Source organism: Lepidochelys kempii, chromosome 3, assembly GCF_965140285.1.
Source record: "Lepidochelys kempii isolate rLepKem1 chromosome 3, rLepKem1.hap1, whole genome shotgun sequence".
NCBI lineage: Eukaryota > Metazoa > Chordata > Testudines > Cheloniidae > Lepidochelys > Lepidochelys kempii.
The window spans coordinates 169,780,842-169,802,739 of NC_136382.1; the positions used below are offsets into that span (position 1 = coordinate 169,780,842).

Genomic DNA, 21,898 nt, shown 5'->3' on the forward strand with positions numbered 1-21,898 from the left:
CAGTTGTGGGATAAACTGACCATGTGTCTGACATTGCTTCCCAATTCTGTTAGTGCTTGGTTTATGCTCCAAAACGTCAGGGTTTTTAGCTCTTTTAAAAATCCTGTGTAATAGAACTGTGGATCTTCTCATTATCCATTTATATATATGCCTCACCCTTTTCTGAGTCCTGCTAAGTTCTTTCTGCCATCCTGTGGCACTGAGCTCCATGGGCTAATTATGCCTTGTGTAAAAATGTATATTCTTTTACCAACTTTCAGTTTTTATTGCTTTTCAATTTCATCCTATACTTATTAATTGCTCCTGCACCTCCCTTTTGACATTCTTAATCAAAGAAACGGTGCCTCAATTTTATAACTGAAAAGAGTAGGCCTAGGACACCTATCCCCCCAATATCTTCTGTTGTGAAGACAGAGAACATTTAGCTTCTCTTCAGTGATATTTATCCTCTTGTTCTCTGAAGGCACTTCTCATATCAGAGAGAGAGCAATATTAGAAATTTCTATCTACCTTTAGATGAAATCTTTTTGTATGGCCCTTGTAGAATGGGACTGACCTCACAGGGTGAGTTTCATTCATTGTTCTGTTATCCCCTCAGGGTTGTCTTCTGACTCACTGCTTTGTATGCAGCCGTTTCTCCAATTCTGGATCTCTACTACTTAGTATCTTCCCCTATTTGCATAACCTTCATATACACCTAATTCTCCCCTTGAGCAGCTCATCACTCCAGTCTCTCTAGGTCTTTTTGCTTGTTTACCTGATCGGGTCTTGTGCAAATTTACTACTCCACCCTTCTGTGCCTCACTATCTTAATCAGTTAAAATGGGAACAATACTTTTATCTCAGTGGAATGTAGTGAAGTTTAGTTATTTTTTATTGATCTTTTGAGATTTTGGTATGAAAACAGCTGTGTGTTATGACTCAAACTGTAGCTTTTTCTCAAAATTGTACATCTTTAACGCTTTCAAAAAAAGATGCGGAGGCATGAGCTTCAGCAAACGACTTCATTTGTCTCTTCTTTTCTTATGAATTATTACAATGAACCGAGGGTTAATTTACTGTACGCCTAAGGGGATTCCAGCTTTGTACGGTTTCCTGGAAGTTGTGGTGTTATCAGCAGGGGCCCTAATATGAATATTAGGATTAATTAAAGCAGCCTAATTAACTAGGATAAAACCTCTGTAGGAAAAGTAACAGGAGAAAAGCTGTTTTTAACTCTGGTTGCTGGGAAACTGACTTTGTACTTGCTGGCCGTGGGAAACACAGAGAGTGTGTATAGGGGGATCTGCAATGCAGTAAGATAGAACTGAGACCTTGGAATACGGATCAGTTTTTAAAGCAGGTCTTTATATTTCAGCAATTCATCCTATCTTCCACTGTATTTGCCATACTGAGACTGTTATTGCACTGATTAACTGACAGTAATCTCTTCTGCAAAATGGGGTGGGAGGAGGGGAGCACTGGGTCTGACTCAATCATTTCAATGGGCCAGTTCAGGCCCACTATAGGCGTAGGATGAGGAACATGTAACATGGTACACGGCCTACATACAAAAAAGTGCCATATGTATTGGATGTTTATAGACTGATAGGAGCACACTGCTGTTTCACGTGGTCTGTCTCTCTTACGTATTCCTAAACTGAGAGCACTGCAGAGCTGAGACGTTCCAAGGCCCAACAAACAAAATCCTGGTGCAGCCCAAAGGACTATAACAGAGCTTTTGTTTTGGGTCCAGGTTATTTTAGAGACCACCTCTTTCTGAATGTCACATTCTGACCGCTGTCTCTAAAATAAACAAACTGGAGTGCAATTGTTAATAGTCCTCAGTTTAGAACATCCACCATTCTTGGTGGATGAGTGAGGAGCCCTAAAATTTCAAATTTCCTTCCCTCATTAGCCTGATGATGTCTGAGTGTGCTGACTTTCAAAGTACAATTCAAAGCCCACTTACCCACTCATTCTTTTGCCTGAAATGTATTATGAGGGGGGATTAGGACTATCTCATATTTGGGGAATTGTTTGCATTCTCATGAGTCAGCATTGTGTTCTGTTTTGATCTAGCTCTGCTTTAATGGATACATACGCACCAAGGAGCGGTGATAAATGAAATTTATATTTTTGGGGGGATGGACCAAACCATACAAATTATTCATCCAAATGCCACTAAACATATAAAGTTTGAATTCAACTAATTCTTGCAGTTAGATTATTTTCCTGCAATAACAAATCCCATATGCCTAGAGCAGCTGACTGACCATAATCACCAAATAAATTACCACGTAAACCCTGTAAATAGCTAGAAAGGGATCGTCAATATGAGATACAACTGTATATTGCATTGAAGAACTTCAGAGAGCAGTTTTGTACTTTGGCTTTTTGTATTTTAATGGGGTTTAAACCTGGATTGGAGAGATTATAATTTATCATGTAGTGTACTGAGTAAGGTTTCTTTAGGGTCTGCTTGAGAAATTCTGGTCTCTTCACCCCACCTGGCAAACAACAGGGTACTCTGATGCCCACAGCTGTAGTGCTAGTTGACAGGTATTAGCATTTACTGGAATTCTATCTTGTGAGATATGTGAAGAAAGCAAGAGCCTCCTCTTGTGTTGCCTTTGTCATTGTGAACCACTTGCAGAAAATGATGGAAGTATGTTTGAATGAAAATGAATTCTTAAAATCTAGCATTTCCCAGCCTTTAACCCCTTGCCAAAATCTCTCCTCTAGGTTCTGATCTTTATTTCACTCTTGTTGGCTAAATACAGATCCGAACAACATTAGGTGACCAGAGGCCAGGGCTGCACACATCACTTGCAGTAACCAAGTAACAGAGTAGGGGCTTTTCTTGCAATAGAAGTATCTCTTCTGCAAGAAAAAATCATTGACAATTTTCTCTTCAGTCTTCTGTGGGAATGACAATTGGTTTTCTCTTGGTGGAAGAGAGAATCTTCCACTCGAAGGAATTGCTCAGGAAAAGCACCTACCACGCGTTTCATCCAAACAGAAGACCCACATGCAGGCACAGTGTCTTTTTAGTACCTAATCTTATTAAGGCTGCACATGTACTTCCATAGTGAATTTCAAGTTGTTAATTTATCCTTAAAAGGAGAGAAACTGTGGACTAGACTTGCCCCTGCATCTAAGCTCCATTTGGCCAAGGGGAGTGGCATGGGAATCATGGAGCTGCCTGATAAATTGCGACGGTATGAGTCTTCCCTGGTGTTTTAGAGCAACCTAGGGATTGCTCCAAGTTACACCAGTGGAGGATCACCATAGCATAGCTTTCAGAGTAGCAGCCGTGTTAGCCTGTATTCGCAAAAAGAAAAGGAGTACTTGTGGCACCTTAGAGACTAACCAATTTATTTGAGCATAAGCTTTCGTGAGTTACAGCTCACTTCATCGGATGCATTCTTCATGCCCCTATTTTGGGATGGCAGCTGGCACATGTGCCAAGCTGCAAACATTATACCAGCGGAGAACCCCCCCGCCCCACCATGTGAATTCCCCACTGGGTCGCCAGACAAAACTGGGCTCATCTGCACTTCCTAGGTAGCACAATGGGCTCTGACTGGAAGCCAGAATTTGGCCTTGTACATTTTGATTATCCAAGCATCAGGAGATTCCTCGATTGTTTCCTTTTGAGTGCAAGCTGGAGACAATGGCTAGGCTTAGACAAGAAATCTTGCTATAGAACCTGGGTTGGTTTTGCAGGGACAGTTGATAGACACAGGATGTGAGGTGGTGGGGTGAGAAGGGACCTGCCCTCACCTATCGTCCTTATCCTGTAATCTTTAGTAACAGCACATACATCTAAATAGCTGGCCAGGGTATATGTTTCAAAGTATTTTCAAACTATGAACAAGAGGAGACTCCCATTATGTTTGTTAAGTAGAAGAGCTAGATTTGTTTTAGGCTAGATCTATGCAAACAATGATTTTGCATTCAGTAACTGTGAAAACACTTGCAAGAGTTATACTCTAAGCTAAACTTTGCACTTTTCATGCAATGACCATAAATGTCCAAATATTTAAGCATCACAACATCTATACGAGGAAGGTAAGATTGTACAATGATGACACTTTGGTATAAAGAGGCTAAGGCACCAGCCCCAAGGTACACAGCAAGCTAGATCTTTAACACAAATGCCAAGAATTTCGATCAGTTTTGGATCTGAATTAATGGCAGAAATTAGCCTAAATTGTTACAAATATCTATTAAGAATAGTGATGTACCAAAACCCCACAAAAAACAAGGAAGAGTATTCTTACAATCTGAAGATTCATCTCTCCATTATTATAAGAATTTTCCCTTTTAGTTACAGGAGATGATAGTTTGAGGTGCTCCCAGATGTTTTTTGTAGCATCAACTCTTTATTTAGAAACTTTATTTTACAGACCAGCGTAGTTTACAGGTTAATATACCAAATTAACATGGTTTGTTTCATCTTTTTTTGCATGACATGAAACAAAGCAAAGTAGTATTAATGTAGCCAAGTACTGTCTGGTTACAAAAACCTGACCAGAAATGATGCCAGAGAGGAAAAATCTCTGTTACTCTAAACAAAGGGAAAGAATAAAAGTATCAGGCAACCTGTAGTTTTAATTTTACGCAAAATTATGTGCACTTACTCTGTGCTCTTTTATAAATGTAAATTCACACATACAGATTGTTTAGAAACCTACCAGCATAATGGTAATTTGCCAAAGGATGACACTTCAATCTTACTGGCTTCCTCAACAGCAGCATTTCCAGGGCAACCTACAAAACAAACACGGAAGAACAGAATAAAAAAACCCTCAGTTATTTACTGTGTATAAATGTGAACACAATAAGCTTAACAAGTATTACAGTATGGGACTGGATTCAGTATCAATTGGGTTAATTTTCCATATCCTTATACTAAAAATCATCACCAAATTACTCTCCAAGACCTACTTACGCTTCATCCCCTACAAGAAGTCACCCCCAACTAATCAACTAAAGGTGGCCAGGCTGATGTGCGGCCAGTGTTAGAGGATATTATTTATTTTTAAAAAAACAAAAATAAATATCCTTTACTTGGAACACACAGTTGTGCATAAAACTAACCTATGCAACCAAGTGATGTTCTACAGTTCCCCTCACCTTCCCTTCCCCATTTCCTCCTCCTCGTTGTTACCTTCACTGGTTGCATCTTGCCTTAAATTAGATGGTAAGTTATTTGGAGAGGGACTTTATCTTTCTATTTGTTTGTACAGCCCTTTGGATGCTACTATAACACCACCATCCCCGAAAAGTTCAACTCTTTAAATGAATTATCCACACGAGAACAGCAAGCAATAACACACTACAATTCTGGACATTTAAACACAGATTTAACAAGGTTTCACAGGAGCTGGAAGAAGACTGAGTCCTGTGGGTCGTTCCATTAAAACGAGGAGAAACCTTGGGTAATGTTAGCACAGGAGCATGTCTTGTATGGTATTAAAATACACAAAGCCAAGGACTAAGTGACATTAGTCATCCAAGGAGTATAAGAAACTTCTAGAAAGGCCCTGCCTTGAGATTTAATTTATTAACAATGATTACAGGGCAGGTTCATGGCATCACTGCCAATCTATCAGGAAAGTTCTTTTGTGTTGCAAAATCTAAAGCCATTTCATAAAAAAAAAAAAAAAAAAAAAAAAACCCAGTTACCTACCTTTCGTAACTGTTGTTCTTCGAGATGTGCTGGTCACATCCATTCCATGCTAGGTGCGCGGGCCCACATGTGCGGTTGTCGGAGATTTCTGCCTTAGCGGTACCCATAGGGCCAGCTGTCGTGCCTTCTAGCATGCTGTGCCCATGCAGCAGTATATGAGGCACTGCCGGCCCACGCCCTCTCAGTTCCTTCTTGCCGACAACTCCAACAGAGGGGCAGGATGGCGGGTCATGGAACGGACAGGAGCAACACACCTCACAGAACAGTTACGAAAGGCGGGTAACTGTTTTTTCTTCTTCAAGTGCTTGCTCGTGTCGATTCCATTCGAGGGGATTCGCACGCAGTATCAATGGAGGTGGGCTTGGAGTTCACGGGCGTGCAGCCTGTAGCTCAACTCTGCGCTGTCTCTCGCCTGCTGGGTCAGTGCATAGTGCGACGCGAACGTACGGACAGACGACCCGGTGGCGGCCCAACGGATCTCTTGATTTGGGACCTGTGCCTCGTAGGCCGCCGAAGACGCCTGCGCTCTAGTGGAATGAGACGTCACGATCGCCGGCGAGGCCACTTTCGCCAGCTCATAGCACTGGCGGATACACCCCATGATCCAAGACGAAATTCTCTGGGCTGACACTGGGCAGCCCTTCATCCTGTCCGCAACAGCAATGAACAACTGCGTTGACTTACGAAACGACTGTGTTGTACTGATGTGGAAGGCCAGTGCCTGTCTGATGTCCAGCGTGTGTAGCCTGCGCTTATCTGATGCATGAGGCTTCAGACAGGACCGGTAAGTAGATGTCCTAGCCCATGTGGAACTGGGACACAACCTTGGGAAGAAAAGCTGGATGCAGGCGCAGCTGGACCTTGTCCTTGTAGAAGACCATAGTGGGTAGCTCCAACATGAGCGCCCTGATCTCGGACACCCGCCAAGCCGATGTTATGGCAACCAAGAAGGACACATTCCAGAAAAGGAGCAGGAGGGAGCAGGAAGCTAGGGGTTCAAACGGAGGCCCATGAGCTTCGAGAGCACCAGATTCAGATCCCCTGGGGGAACTGGGTCACAGATGTGCAGGTACAGGCCTGCTAGACCTTTCAGGAATCGTGCCGTTATGGGATGGGCAAAGACAGACCTGCCCTGAAGCGGAGGGTGGAACGCAGAAACAGCCGCCAGGTGCATCTTGACCAAAGACAGCTTTAAGTGCAGCATATAGTCCAGGATGACCTGCAACGAGGCCTCCTCAGGACGTATGTGCTTGTCCGAGGTCCAACATGCGAAACGCTTCCACTTGGCCACAACGGTAGCCCTGGTGGAGGGCTTTCTGCTGCCCAGCAGGACCTCTTGGACTGCGCGGAGCAGTCCCGCTTGTCCGTGCTCAGCCATGGAGCAGCCATGCCGTCAGGTGCAGGTTCGGGTGCAGCAGATGGCTGCGATTCTGGGACAGCAGATCTGGATGGAGAGGTACCTGCAGCGGGTCGGCCACCGAAAGACTCAGCAGCATGGCCACACTGGGGCTATGAGCATGACCCACGCCCTGTCTTGCTTCACCTTTATCAGGACTCTTTGGATAAGGCAGAAAGGCGTACATCAGCACTACCAACCATGGGGTCAGAAAGGCATCCGACAGGGAACCCTTGTCCCTGCCGTATAGAGAGTAGAACCCCTGGCACTTCCTGTTCTCCCTGGACGCAAACAGGTCCCTCCATCGTCGGAAGATCAGGTCGACCACCTCGGGATGGAGGAACCACTCGTGGCAAGAGGAGAAGGTCCTGCTGAGGCGATCTGCCAGAACGTTTCTGGTTCCAGGTAAGTGAGCAGCCACCTGGTAGATGGCGTTCTGCACAGAAATGTCCCAGAGACTGAGTGCCTCTTGACACAGGACAGAGGACTTGACACTGCCCTACCTGTTGGAGGCTACGGAGACCATGCAGAACTTCAACTTCTTGAGACTTGTTGAGGCCATGCAGATCCAGGATGGGTCTGAGGCCCCCCTGGGCCTTTGGGATTTGGAAGTAACGGGAGCAGAATCCTCTTCCTTCCATGTCCTGAGGAACCACCTCCACAGCCCCCAACTACAGGAGCTTGTTGATCTCCTGAACCAGGAGTTGCTCCTGAGAGGGGTCCCTGAAGAGGGACAGGGAAGCAGGGGGTTGGGAAGGAGGTGTATCCAGAAACTGCAGGCTGTAGCCCTGAGCTACTATGTCCAGGACCCAGCAGTCTGAGGTAACCCATGACCAGGCCGAGCGGTAGGGGGAAAGATGGTTGAGGAAAGGATGGGCAGAAACTCACTGGCTGACTGGGCATTGCTCTTGAGCTCACCCTCAAAATGATCGCTTTTGCCCCCCCCCCCCCCAGGTTCTTAGTGGGTCCAAGCTGGATTGGCGAGCGAAAGGAAGAAGGGCGGCAATGGCTAAACCCAGGGTCCCTTCTCCTTGTAGGTCCCTGCCAGGCTTGCCGAGGCCTCGATGGCAGTGGAGGCCAGAATGGCTTTCTGGCTGACTGTGGGATATGTATGCCCAACAAGCGAAGGGTAGCCTTAGTGTTCTTCAGCCCGGGAAGTCTGGCGTCAGTTTGATCAGAGATGAGCCCAACACTGTTGAAGGGGAGGTCCTGAATTGAGGCCTGCATCTCCTGGGAGAGGCCCACCACTTGGAGCCAGGAGCTGCGTCGCATGACCACTACTGATGTGACCACCCTCGCCGCTGAGTCCCATTTTCAGGGAGCATCTGGCTGCTGCGGAACCTTCCTCTACCAAGGTACCAAACTCCTGAGCCTGAGGAAGGGAGTCCTGCAACTTCTGGAGGCTCTCCCAGAGGTTAAAATTGTATCAGCCCAGTAGGGCCTGATTGTTCACCACCTGGAAGCATAGGCTGGCCGTTGAATAAATTTTTCTGCCAAATTAATCAAGTTTTTTGGCTTCTTTATTCTTGGGAGTAGCGGCAGTGGGGACCTGCTTGTCCTTTTCATTGACAGCAGACACAACCAGTGAGCCCGGAGGTGGATGCATATAACAGTACTTGAAACCCTTGGCCGGCACAAAATATTTTTTCTCAGCCCCTTTAGAGGTGGGCAGGATGGAGTCTGCCACAGTGATGTGGCGATCTTGAGGACCCCGTCGTGTGCAGGGTGACCCAAGAGGGCGTGGAGGCCGAGAGGACACTGAACAGGGTGTCCTCCTGCTCAGCCATCTCTTGCACTTCCAGCCCCAAAGTTCTTGGCCACCTGCCTGAGAAGGGCTTGGTGCTCTTTAAAGTCATCTGGTGGGGGCTGGCCCTGGAAGGTCCTGCGACCGCCTCATCTGGAGAAGAGGAAGAGGGCCTGGCTGCAGGTGGAGGCGCTGGGGGATCGGCCGCCGCTGGAGAGGGAGGTTTGGGGGTGGGCACAAAGATGTCCATCCCAACATCTGAGTGAACTTCCGGTACCGGGCCCGGCGAGGCCCCAGATCCCTGCTCCGATGTGACCACTGATGCACACTGCAAAGGGGACATCATCATCACCAGAACGCCCCATGCCTCCCAATATGGCCACTGCGTTAGCCAGTGGCCTTGCAGCCACTGCGGTGCCGTGGATGACGGAACAGTTTCCAGTGCCCAATCCTGTTGCTAAGACCGGGGCAATGGGCTGAACTGGACCTCCGCATCAGGGGAACCACTCTCTGGCGACCAGGGAGGAGCCATCAATGCCTGGGTTTGCTTGCTGGTCGTGGCTACAGGTGAATGCTAACCAGGTGTAAGCAAGCAGTGGCTATTCCGGGGAGAGCAGTCCCGGTGCCGGGGAGATCAGCATTGGGGAGAACGGTGTTGCGAAGACTGGTAATACAAGCGGGAGTGGTCCCACGGAGCCGGCGACCAACATCTAGTCACAGATGGGCAATAGGGCAAACGGCGTTGGTCATAAGATGGGGAACGTCGACCCCATACTGTGGAATAACATCTTCACGTCCGGGGGGAGAGTTTGGGCGCCCGATGGCGCGGTTGCAATCTGCCCCAGGATTACATCCGGAGGTCTGTGGTGCTCTCCCGCCCCTGGAGGGGTCTTAATGGCTGGCTTGCCCTCTCAAGGAACCTGAGCCTGGTCCTGCAGCCCTGGAGACGTCACGGGAGCTGGTGGAGACTTGTGCGCTCTCTGTTCCCAGCTCTGGAATGACAATGGTGCAGGCAGGGTGGTGGGCCCCTTCCACTCACGAGTCAACAGACCTTTAAGAGGGCTAGGTGCCCCAACCACAGAGGCCCGCTCATGCTGCTCTGGAGAAGGTTGGCGGACAGACCCGGTCCCTCTACTGGATGATCCTTCGGCCTTCTTGCTCGGCGCCGGCGAGTGCTTCTTCGCCGCCTTCTTCGGCGGCGATGGCAAATGGTGCCAAGAGGAGCCAGAGCCAATGGCGCACTGAGCACAGAGGCTGAAGTACTCGGTGCAGTCTGCGCAGAGGGCTTTAAAGCCGTGCAGAGAGCAGACTCCATCAGGAGGCCTCTGAGGCGCATGTCCCTCACAGGACATAGGCCTGCCACTCACAGGCACAGGCCTGCAACAGACAGAGCAGAGCTTAAACCCGGGAGCTCAGGGCATGCCCCGCCTGGGGCAAAGTCTCAGCGGGGACTTTACCTAACAGCTAACTACACTACTTAACACTAACTGCAATTAACAAAAGCCCCAAGTCGATGGAAGAAAACTGCTAGCTCTTCACAAGCAAGAGAGGCACTCTGAAGAAGGAACTGAGAGGGTGTGGGCCGGCAGTGCCTAATATTCTGTGGCATGGGTGCAGCAAGCAAGAGGGCACGACAGTTGACCCTACAGGTACTGCTAAGGCAAAAATCTCCAACGGCCACACACACACCTAGAATGGAGTCGACATGAGCAAGCACTCGAAGTACTTGTTATTCTGTTTCGAATGGCTCTGCACATTCCCACTTATGGGTTTTGCACCGCCCAGGGCAGCCTCACCTTCCAAGCACTGGCTGCTTTTGCTTGTAGCACCCCTTCCTGATGCTTCCCATTGCATCTCCAAACATTCTGAAAGCAAGGTTACACAAGGCGGCACTGTGGCCTCTACTGTCTCAGTACCTTCCAACCACTGCGCCAGATGGAAGTGTCTATCAGATCTGGGGTTCTCTCCTATTCAGTACCTTTGGATTTTTTGCAATAATAGTTGCTTGTTTTAGCGTTAAGTGTAATTTAAGGCAGTTACAGTATAGTTAGCTAGCAGAAACAACAACGAGTCTTCGTGGCACCTTAGAGACTAACACATTTATTTGAGTATACGCTTTCATGAGCTGGAACCCACTTCATCAGATGCTGATACAGACTAACACGGCTACCACTCTGAAACCTAGCAAGCAGAGTTTGTAAGTTCGGTTCTTTGTAACAGTGAAACTGAAGAAACAGCAGCAGCCAGATTTTAAGAGCTGTGCTTCATACCCAGTTGTCTCCCTGGTGCCGGACAATCATGTTAGGTGCCTTAAGTGCCTTGGGGAAGGCCCCTGTCCTTCTGACTGTTCTATTTCCCAGACCTTTACACCCAGAGCATGTAAGAAGACACAGAATAGACCGCTAGCACTCCTGCTTAAAGAAGCTCTTGCTGCTAACTGTTGGGTTCTGGGAGATCACCAGAGCTGAAGACTAAGAGGCCTGTTTCAGCTCCAGTTGCTTTGTCTAGCAAGAATAAAATGCCTAAAGGATCCCAAGGATTAGGATTTGTGTCAGTTCTGGCTCCTATTTCTGTTTTGTTGGATCCTCCAGTTAAACTTGGCAAGATGTCGAAGGCATCGTCTGTCCAGCTGGCTGCTCTCCAATCCAGACCTATGGTCTGAGATTTGACCTGAGGATCAAGAGTTGTGGAGCAATTGGCAAGGATGCCTCCCTTCCTTTGTATGGAGACAAGCTAACCCATTTCACTGACATTTGGAGGTTTATTACCTTGGAAAAGAGGGTCCTAGTAATTATAGAAAAGGGCTATACAATACAATTTTAAAAGTTACCTATTCTCCCCTAATCCTTCACTTTTCAGGACACCTTCTCACACGATTACTCTTCTGTTAGAAGTTTAAAAATTGATCCTGACAGGTGCTGTCAAAGAAGTATCCAAATATCTGTAGGTCAAGGGTTTATTCAAAATACTTCTTGGTACAGGGAAAAAAAAAAAAAAAAGATGGAGATTTCGATCCAATTTTAGATTTAAGAAAATTGAACAGGTTCACTTGGAAGTTCCAGTTTTGAATGCTAACCCAGGCCCCTATAATTCCCTTGCTTTCGGTTATGGAATGGTTCGCAACTATTGATTTACAGGATGCATATTTCCCTATTTCTCTCTGGCCTAATCATCCTTTGCTCCTTCATTTTGTAGTGGCACAAAGACATTTTCAGTACAAGTTTCTTCAATTTAGCCTTTTCACAATGCCAGGAGTCTTCAAAGTACCTTTTTGTAGTAGAGATCCATCTCTGAAAACTAAGCATCTTTGTTTATCCATATCTGGACAATTGGTTGCTAAAGTGACAGGTTGCTAAAGGACAGGGCAAGGACCATTATTTGTGCATGATATAATTTAAAGGCTTATGAAGGGGTTATCGAATGCGTTATACCCTTTTGAGGGAGCCAGTTCCACGATGGGATTTTAATTTGGTTTTATCTATGCTCATGAAGCTGCCTTTTGAACCTTTGGCAGTGTTCTTTATTTTACTTATCTATTAAAACTGTGTTTATTATTGGTATAGCATCAACCAGAGGGGTGAGTGAATTGTATCCTTTGATGGCTGATCTGCCATTTACTATTTTTTATAAGAACAAAGTGGTTCTCAGACCTGATCTCAGGTTTCTACTAAAAACTGTATCCGAGTTTCATATCAGTCTATTAATTTACCAGAATTTTTCTCAAAGTCCCATGCTAATAAAAGGGAATCTGTGTTACATAGTTTAGATGCTAGAAGGGTTTTAGCATATTATTTAAACAGAACTAAGAGTTTTAGGAAGTCATCTAAGTTATTTGTTTCTTATGCTAAAACCCATATGGCTTATAGAGTATCACCTAAAATTATTTCCAGAGAGGGAAAACAATGTATCATTAAATGTTACAAGTTAGCAGCAATCCCTGTGCCTACTGTTGTAAGATCTCATTCTACTAGGGATATGGCAGCATCTTTTGCTTGCCTTAAACCTGTTCCTGTTGGAGAAATCTGTATGGCTACTACCTGGAAGCGAGTCCATACCTTCATAGGCGCCGACTCTGTGGGTGCTCCAGGGCTGAAGCACCCACAGGGGGAAAATGGTGGGTGCTGAGCACCCACAGGCAGTCCGTCCCCTCCACCCCACATCAGCTCCCTTCCTTCCCCCCAGTGTTTGCCACCCACCGGCAGGCCCCGCGGATCAGCGCCTCCTCCGCCCTCCCTGCGCCCCATGCGATTGGCTGTTTTGCGGCGTGCAGGAGGCTTTGGGAGGGAGGAGGAGGAGCGAGGGCGCGGTGCGCTGGGGAAGGAGGTGAAACGGGGGCGGGAAGAGGCGAGGGGGGGACGGAGCCAGGGTGGGGCCTTGGAGGAAGGGGTGGAGTGGGGGCGGGGCCTGGAGCAGAGCTGGGGATTGAGCACCACCCAGCACATTAGAAAGTTGAAGCCTGTGCATACTTTTACTAAACATTATGCTTTGGATTTGGCTTCAAGAGTGGATGCTAAATTTGGTACATCAGCATTTCAGTCCTTTAAATTAGGACTCTGTTTCGCTCCTCCTGAGTTTTCAGCACTGCTTGCCGAACTTACCCACAAATGGGGGATATGCAAAGCCACTTGAAGAAGAAATGAAGGTTACTCGTAACCAGAGTTCTTCAAGACTATTCTGCATATATTCATACTTCCTCCCCACCTCCCCCTCTTTCTCAAAGTCATACAGCGGTTTCTCCGGGTTGGCAGTGGCAGGAACTGAGGCAGTAGAGGGTGCAGCGCTCCCTTACGTAGCTCGACCGCAATGTTCGGAGACACTGAGGGAGGGGAGGGGTTGGAAGGGGCACACATGAGTGCTAACAGATACTGCTTGGAGAAGGTTCTACCTTTAAGCTGCACCAGGCAGTGCAAAATCTATAAGTGGCAATATGCAGAGTAAATACAAGTAAATAACCTTCATCTTCCCATGCTGCCAAGGTAAAGGAGATGCGAACCTTTCTCTTCAGCTTCTTGTCTTACCATAATATCCCCTTTGGACTCAAAGAGGGAGTGCAATGCATATTCTGAATTAGTTCCTCCACCAGGTAACACGCTTGAACAGCACATATTTAAGAGGTCTTCCACTGTCAGAAACAAAAGGGATTCTGTTAAATATTGCAAAATGTCAGCCAGATACCTCAAACCAAGGATTCTGTAAAGCCAACTGAAACACAATAGAGTGTAAAGTTTTCGTTCTGAAATGCGCACACAGTTCTTGATGTTTGCATTACACTTTTCTGTAACAATTCTCAAATGCATCAAATTAAAACTGATCAGATATTGAAACATCTGTAAAACCTTTTCAAAGTAAAAAAAATAGTATGAGAGTGAGAAATAAGTGGAGATTTCTATACCGAATATAGTGTTTTCAGTAAACAATTCAAATGGCAAAATACAGTACCTCTTTGTTGGAAGACTTTGTTTTCCAGTTCTGGCCATGGTTTCCAAACCAAAGTTGCCTTGTGCATATCTCTCCCCATTGATGATCGGTCTTGTAGTTCAGGAATATCAGCCTGGAATCTTGATCCAATATTGATCTGTCTGTAAATAAAGAGAGATCTCACTTGTAAGATTTACAGAGAAAAGAATAATATTACCTTTTATTTTATACCAAACAAAAAATAAATTACACAATTGAGACAATCCCCAGGAGTACCCAGGGTTGCGAGGTACCATTAGCATGAGTGAGCTTTGTCTGTACCTGCCAGGAGTCAGTTTCCTGACAACCCAAGCCACAAACAGAACAAGTACTCCCCCCATCAGCCCCCGTAAGCTACGCTGTCCCTCTGCAGGCAAACAACAGGTATACACCAACTTCTAAGTGTCCCTCTGAGTGTCCAGCCCTTGTTCCACCAAACACTCACAAAATTCACAGATTACTATTCCTTTGGGAGTAGTGACACACAAATTATTAATTTTAACTCAAGATAGCCATCCAGTTAACACACAGCACTTAGATATATTTATAGTGAAAACAAGAATATGTTTATCATCAAAGAACAGAGATTCAAACTAAGAAAGAATATCAGAAACAAATGGTTACATATAAAACAAAACTTATAACATGCTTGCTACAGCCTAAACTTAACTCATAAAATATTCCCGTCTCCTGCAGGATAGCTCATCCCAAGTCCTTTTCCCTGGTGTTTTAAACCAGGATGTCTGAAAACGTCCTTTCATTAGATCAAGCCCACTGGCAGCTTGTCTTCACAGCCTGAAGGATCCCAGGCGCACCTCCATACCCCAGTTATACTCCCAAAAATTAATGGTCTTTACTTGTAAAACAGGATAATCCCTGCTGGTTTTGTTTTCTCCTGCAGCACTCAGAATCTACTCATGAGTTCTTGATTCAATATGCAAGTAGATTTCCACTGTAAGATATACAATGGTCAGCGAGGGAGATAAGTGTCTCCCACTTGGAGAAGTTTGTCTCAGTGCGTGCTACCTCTGAGGCCTGGTCTACACTGCGGGCTGGGAATAGGCCTAAGATTTGCAACTTCAGCTTTGAGAACAGCATAGCTGAAGTCAACGCATCTTAGATCGACTTACCTCATGTCCTCATGGCGGGGGATTGACGGCCGCCGCTCCGCCGTCGACTCCACTTCCACCTCTTGCCACGGTGGAGTACAAGAGTCGATGGCAGAGCGATCGGGGATTGATTTATTGCGTCTACACTCGACATGATAAATTGATCCCCAATAGATATATCACTACCCGCCGATCCGAGGGGTAGTGCAGACATACCCTAAGTGACCAGCCTTTAACTCCAAGGCCTTAAAGACAATTTTCAGTACGCATATATAACTCCTTACACATTAACTGCACACACATTTTGCAATGATTATGACCACCAGCATGACACATGATCCATTTTGGTGTAGCCAGGGGATCTCTGTAAACCTGTGGACCCCTGTGCTCTCTGCCAGTGGGCATCAAGAGGTCCTTGCGTCACACATCACAATGGCCTGACATGAAATTGTGTCAGACTATCTTACAACATAATATTCAGTGAACTCTGCTTTCACTGAGGCAAATAGTGTATTGTAAAGACCTAATTTAGAAAGCTGTGCACAATTCCAACACAGTTTAATTGGACTGGGAAGCAGGTTTTTAAGTCCCAGAAGAGAGAGATCTAACGAATATCATTACTATATAGTGAACAGACCAGATGCAGGTCAGTTAGACCTCCCTGCCCCATAGGGGATGACACACCTCAGCAGAGGGCTGGTGGTGATAACACTGTCTCTGTCCTCTCTTGGTATCCCACGAAGGGAAGGGAAGTTTAACACCTCCCAGAACTCCATAGGAGGTCTGCCAGGGCAAGTACTGAATCAACATGCTGCCCCAATGCCATGGTCACACACTTTTCCAGCCAGCACCAGCTACGTTTGTGACTTCACTGGCCCTTTATAGCTCTCCCCTAAAGCCATGGCTGGTTTGCAGTGCCACAATCTCATTTCTGGCAGACTTTCTGCTGTCAGTGACCTCAGCCAATGTTTACACTGGTATAGCCTTGAGTGCCGCCAGCCAAGTAGTATGGTATTACCCGCCTTGTTCAAAATATACAAGACCACATTCTCTAGGTGAGAGAGGGTGAGCTGACTGAAGTAGGCTGTAAAGTGATACACATTGATAAATTTTTCTTACGGTTCTATATCAACAGTCTGTTCTCCAGGCCCTGGAGTCACTGGAATGCAGCTTCCATCAATACTATCTGAAACAGAAACAGGGATTTGATTTTCTGTTTAGAAAGCTATTTTCTTAACTTACACATCGTGTTTGGTCCTCCACTGCCCCCACTTGTGTAGCTATCCTTCTATTAAATGGTCCACAGAAATCAATGAAACATCAGGTTACAGCTGCTGCATTGGCCTGAATGTACCAGGGTCCTTAAGAAACCAGGTACAGTGTGTCTGGACATAGCTGCAATTTTCAATAGCATCAATTTCCATACGGATGACCATTCTGAATGGTTTTACATTTTCCTTTATAATCTACACACTTGGTTGTACATGTTAGCTTTGTACCTCCTACCAGGTTGCCACCCATGCCTCGTATGGTCTCCCGTTATCATATGCTAAGCACACCTACTCCTCCTCCAAATTCCTCTTTACAATTAATTCTTCCATAAATCTCTCCTACTTCCTTTTCTCATCAATAATCCCCACAGACTCCCTTAACTGATCTATTGTCCTGTGACTTCTTTAAATTGTAAACTATGGGTCAGGACACATGTACTAACATTCTGTTGGTAAAGCACTGAGAATGTATTTATGGCACTGTAGAAGTGATTTTGCAAATCAGTGAAATACAACACAATTCCAAAAAACAGAAAAACAAAAACACCGCAACCAAACCCCCAAAATCCAGGTCAGCTATCACCTTGTTACTGTATCTCTGAAGAAACTAAGGATCACAGTTTAAGGATGATACAATGGTGACAGAAGGTTCAGCTGGCCCTGGACTACTTGCTAGAATTAGTAGAAGGCCAAAACCAAGTTCTGATCATCTTCTAAAAAGAGCAGGAAGAAGAGGAGAGGTTGCAGGATAGAGGACTAGGACTGCAAACAATACAGTTTTATAAACTGGAATTCAGTGCCTACTAGAGAACATATCAGAGAGGCAACTTGATTTATCCATTTTGCTAACTTGAAAAAGCTAGCAATCAAATTCTTAACTCTATAAAGGGGACTGATCGCAGAAGATGGGAATACAGAAGGGGAAACAAGGAGAGGGGATAGAACATAACAGCAACATGTCCAGATAACTGAGGACTACTGACGGACTATCAAGGGTGTATCACTTAGTGTTTTTTGACTAGAAGGCTGGTGGCTGTGAAGAAAATGTGGATGTAAAATTGTAAAACATGGGGGGGGATCTTCAAGGATCCAAGACAGAAGATAATCTAAATATACCTACTCTCCTTTTGGGTTACAAGATAAAATGTAAGGGTCCAATAAGTAAAATCTTAATTCATCACCTGAACCATGCTGCTAAATACCTAGTTTATAGGTTTTGAAAAACTACACAAACAGAAATGTGTCTCCAGCAATTTTGACAAATTGCTTTGCTTGCACAGTTAATTTATAATAAAAAGTTAAGTTCTCTAACATACTGGGGACCATTCTAAGTTACTTAAGGTGTGATTAAGATGTTATTTCTACCTTGAACAGACTCTTCCCGTCTAGCTAATATAGATTATCCCCCATACACACCTTAAAGATCTTTTCTATGCATATGGCATATCAAATTTAGATAACTTACAGTGTCTTGATATATGTATGTTGGGATTTAAACAAAATATTTACCACTGCAGTCATGTAGCCTGATATGCTAATCAAAAATTTCTTCTCCTGAACTGAATAAATGCTTAAAACCAAACAATTGCCAAATCCCAAAACAGGTGTGTCCCCCTTGGCCCATTTGAGTAGGCTTCACTTTAGTTACAAACATTGTGTCCTTTGAAATAAATACATTCTGATCTTTCCATTTGAAATTAACCAGTCCATTTCTTGGTTTAAACCCAACCCTACAATATCTAGAAGAGAGGTACACATCTGGAAAAACTGACTTTGTTGAACAGGGAAAGTAACAGTAGTTTGTGTGTATGTCTTGTCCTTCTCCCAGGATGATCATTTCAAAACAGAAAGCGCACAGGGAACATAACATAACATAACAGCGGTTTATGTAAGATGTGGTTTTGGGCTCAGAGAAAGTGCTACAATTAAATAAAATACTTACTAGATCGACATAGGAGCACCCGTGGAGTGGGTGTCAAAGGAGTAAGCGGCAGCTGGGGGTGAGATGCATTATGAGATGTGATAACGCTGCTGAAGAGCCCAGATCCTTGGCGTACTGGGCTAAGCATAGGTGGCGGGGTATAGGGAGGAAACTCATGTGTCCTGTCTAGAAGATGGTCTCCTAGGATGCGGGGAGAGCGAAGCTGGCTTTGATACAGCGTAGCTCCTGAGTAGGATGCACTGAAGTTGAAGGAAGGAGGAGGTATGAAGAGTGGTTCCGGTCTATGACGATATTTTTTCTTGTCCTGCAGGGATTTGAAGTCTTCTTCCAATTTTGCAGCACTTTGATGCTGTTTTCTGCTAAGTTCCTAAATGAAAATTGATAGCATTCAAATATACAGCTATGATTAGTTTGGGTTATATTACCTATGCTTTCCCACAGACAAGGGTGACAGGAAAGCGGTTATCAACTGATGACTATTCAGGGCCCTACATGGAATAAGTTTGACAGTTTCAGTCCAATTTTGGGGTTTTTTTTAAAGCCAACAGGTGCCCATGTGACAAAATACCAACACTACAACTGGTACTGGTTGGCAATCTAAAGACAGAGAGAATTAATTACCTTTCCAGCTTCAGAAATCACCACTCCAGGTCAGAGGAGAATTATTAAAAAGCTGGCTAAGACAGTGGAAGATTGGCATTTGCCCCTGCCAGTGTTTACTGGCTAAAGAGAGGACCTGGCTCCAAGATGTCAATGCAACATTTTTATTTTATTTATTTATTTATTTTTACCAGCACCCCTCACATGCACACTTATCGTTTCCAACTACAAAAAATTTATATTGGTCGTCTGGGAGTTGCTCCATCTACCCCCAAAGTCTGAGTTTATTAGAAAGTTAAATGTTTTCTAATACATCTACTTGGCTTTAGTAGGATGGACACATTTGAGCTCAGTGGAATAACTGCAGCATTGTCACTGGCAGGAGAGGGGGGAAAATGTAATAAATTCAAATTCTTTGTTTCTTATCACTACATTTCCATCTGCTGGGTGGAATCCAGCTGCAAGGAATCTTGTATTAATTTTCTCCTTTCTTGGCAGGGAAAATGGTAGCAGATGAGAACTGGGGACATAACAGCATTATACATTTCAATAATTTGGAGATTAAAGATATTTAACACTGTACCACCCTGGTCTATAAAAAGTGACAGCAATTGGAGTTATGCAAGTCTGAAATCTGATTTTCAGGGCAAATGGTTAGGTAGCTTTTTAAGAACGCACACAATGATGGTACACATTCTTAGTTTTAAATATACTACTTTCAGGTGCTTAGGTTTTAAGATCTCATTTATGATAAACATGCCGGGGGCGGGGGGGATAGTATTTCTTGGCTAGATAAAGATATACCAAAATTTCTATATCATCTGGTTAATATTACTACTATATAAAAATAAATTATTACTGAACATGTTTAGATAATATATCTAAACACCATGGGTGGTTCTTGACAAGCACACTCACCCAATAAAAAGTATGTTAAAAGAACACGAACACAGGCACCTTTTATTCCTGCTGTTAACACATTCCAGCTTGTGGAAATGTTCTCTATTGCAGAGGTCCTGCCCTCTCTGTTAGATCATGGCTATATCCCTTCCAACATCTGGTGATGTTTCCTCCCCAAAAATTTAAGTTTGAACATATTTTTCTTTTGCAGAAAAATGTATCTTTAAGAAGGATTGTGTAAAAACATTGAAAGCAATGAAAAATCACAGGGGAGTGTGAAACACAGCCATGTACTACAAAGTCAGTCATGACGGTAAACATCCAGTGTACAAAAAGAAGAAAAGAAAAGATGGGGAAAAACAAGAAATATAGCAGAGGTCTGATAAGAGCCCCAGATTAAGTGTTTGCTCCTTCCTTTTTGCAAAGAGGCAGTGTGGTACAATGGCGAGGGTGCTGGCTGGGACTCTGGGAATGTGAGAGCTATCCCCAGCTAAGCCACTGACCTTGAGTGAAACAGTTTACCTCTAGGAGCCTCTGTCCCCACTCCCATCCTGTGTGTGTTTATTCAGATCATAAGCTCTTTGAGGCAGGGATTCAGTCTCACTATGTTTCATACAATGCCACCTCAATTTCCATTGCGGACTTTAGACACTACTGTAATACAAACATTAACTATAGTTTCTTCAACTTTCCATTTTATGCTCTGTGTAATTTTTTTTTTTTTTTTTACTGGTTTTAAATTAAAAAACCTCCCAAACATTATGGATGATGGAATTCAGAAATAGGGAGGGTACAAATCAGTTGCTATGTTTTATTTGTAACAGCTTTCATGTGAGTAGTCCTGGAACCTGGTCCTGCAAAAAACGTATGCACATGAATAACTTACTCACATGAATAGTCCCCATGAAGTCAAAGTGGAACTTATTGTTCTCGCTGTTTTTCCCCTTCATCTGACAAATTTTTTATTTTGCTAGTGACTTTCTCTGTGTAGTAACAGTAGAAAAATTTCTGCCTTTTCCATCCTTCAACTACTTTTCTCACACACTAAAGTCATTGGAACTCCTCATGTGAGCAAAAGTTACATGTCCAGGTATGTGCACGATTGTACCCAGAATGAGAACACAGAACTTTTGAGCCTCCTTTGATCACCTCTTCATTATAACAGTCTGTCTTCAATTTGGGGGTGGGAGAAGAACCTGCAGTTTTACTATTTGCTCCTTATCTACCTCTTTGACTAGAAACCCTGGTAAATTAAGCCAAAGAAAGTACAGAGTAGATTATTATTTATATCTCTTTTGTTTAAGGGGTAGTATTTTATTAATTATTATTATTATTTTTAATTCAGAATATCTGGTACTCAGCTCCTGTTGAAGTAAAATAAGGCACTGGAACTAAATTCCCATGAGTCATTGCTCTCTATGCCGCTACATCAAATGGTTAAGGGCACTCTCAGTATAGGAAATGCAATATGGCATTTTTGAAAAAATCTTCACACTGAATATGAAATAAGTCCCCGATGTTCTTGGCCTCACAGCTCAGAATTAGCTCTCTAATTCCCTGAAGATCCAGACACCGTTGCTCAGATTCAGCACTGAATGCATTCTTCAGTACTCTACAAAAACCTAAATATTTAACACTGGGACACAATGGAATGCCCATTTACTATTTGATTCACTTCACTGTGCACTGCTGTTGCAGGTTATTTAGTTTCGTTTTATTTTCATTAAAAAGGTATTCACTAAAAAAAATATTGACTTTATCCATCAATCCTTGGGACCCCTTCATTCTAAGGCTTGAGACAC

The 21,898-nt window shown here is 44.4% G+C and overlaps 1 protein-coding gene across 7 annotated transcripts in view; it reads right to left on the minus strand.

Moving 5' to 3' along the window:
* Positions 1–21,898, minus strand: part of TRERF1 (transcriptional regulating factor 1) — a 141,523-nt gene that overhangs the window by 11,460 nt on the left and 108,165 nt on the right. For all 7 annotated transcript variants that reach the window (XM_073339034.2, XM_073339029.2, XM_073339031.2 and 4 more), the window contains 5 exons: positions 18,597–18,963; positions 16,503–16,569; positions 14,257–14,396; positions 13,836–13,939; positions 4,680–4,755 (listed from right to left, as the gene is read on the minus strand). In XM_073339034.2, the coding sequence (XP_073195135.1) occupies positions 4,680–4,755; positions 13,836–13,939; positions 14,257–14,396; positions 16,503–16,569; positions 18,597–18,963 (754 nt within the window). The remainder of the gene's footprint in view (positions 1–4,679; positions 4,756–13,835; positions 13,940–14,256; positions 14,397–16,502; positions 16,570–18,596; positions 18,964–21,898) is intronic.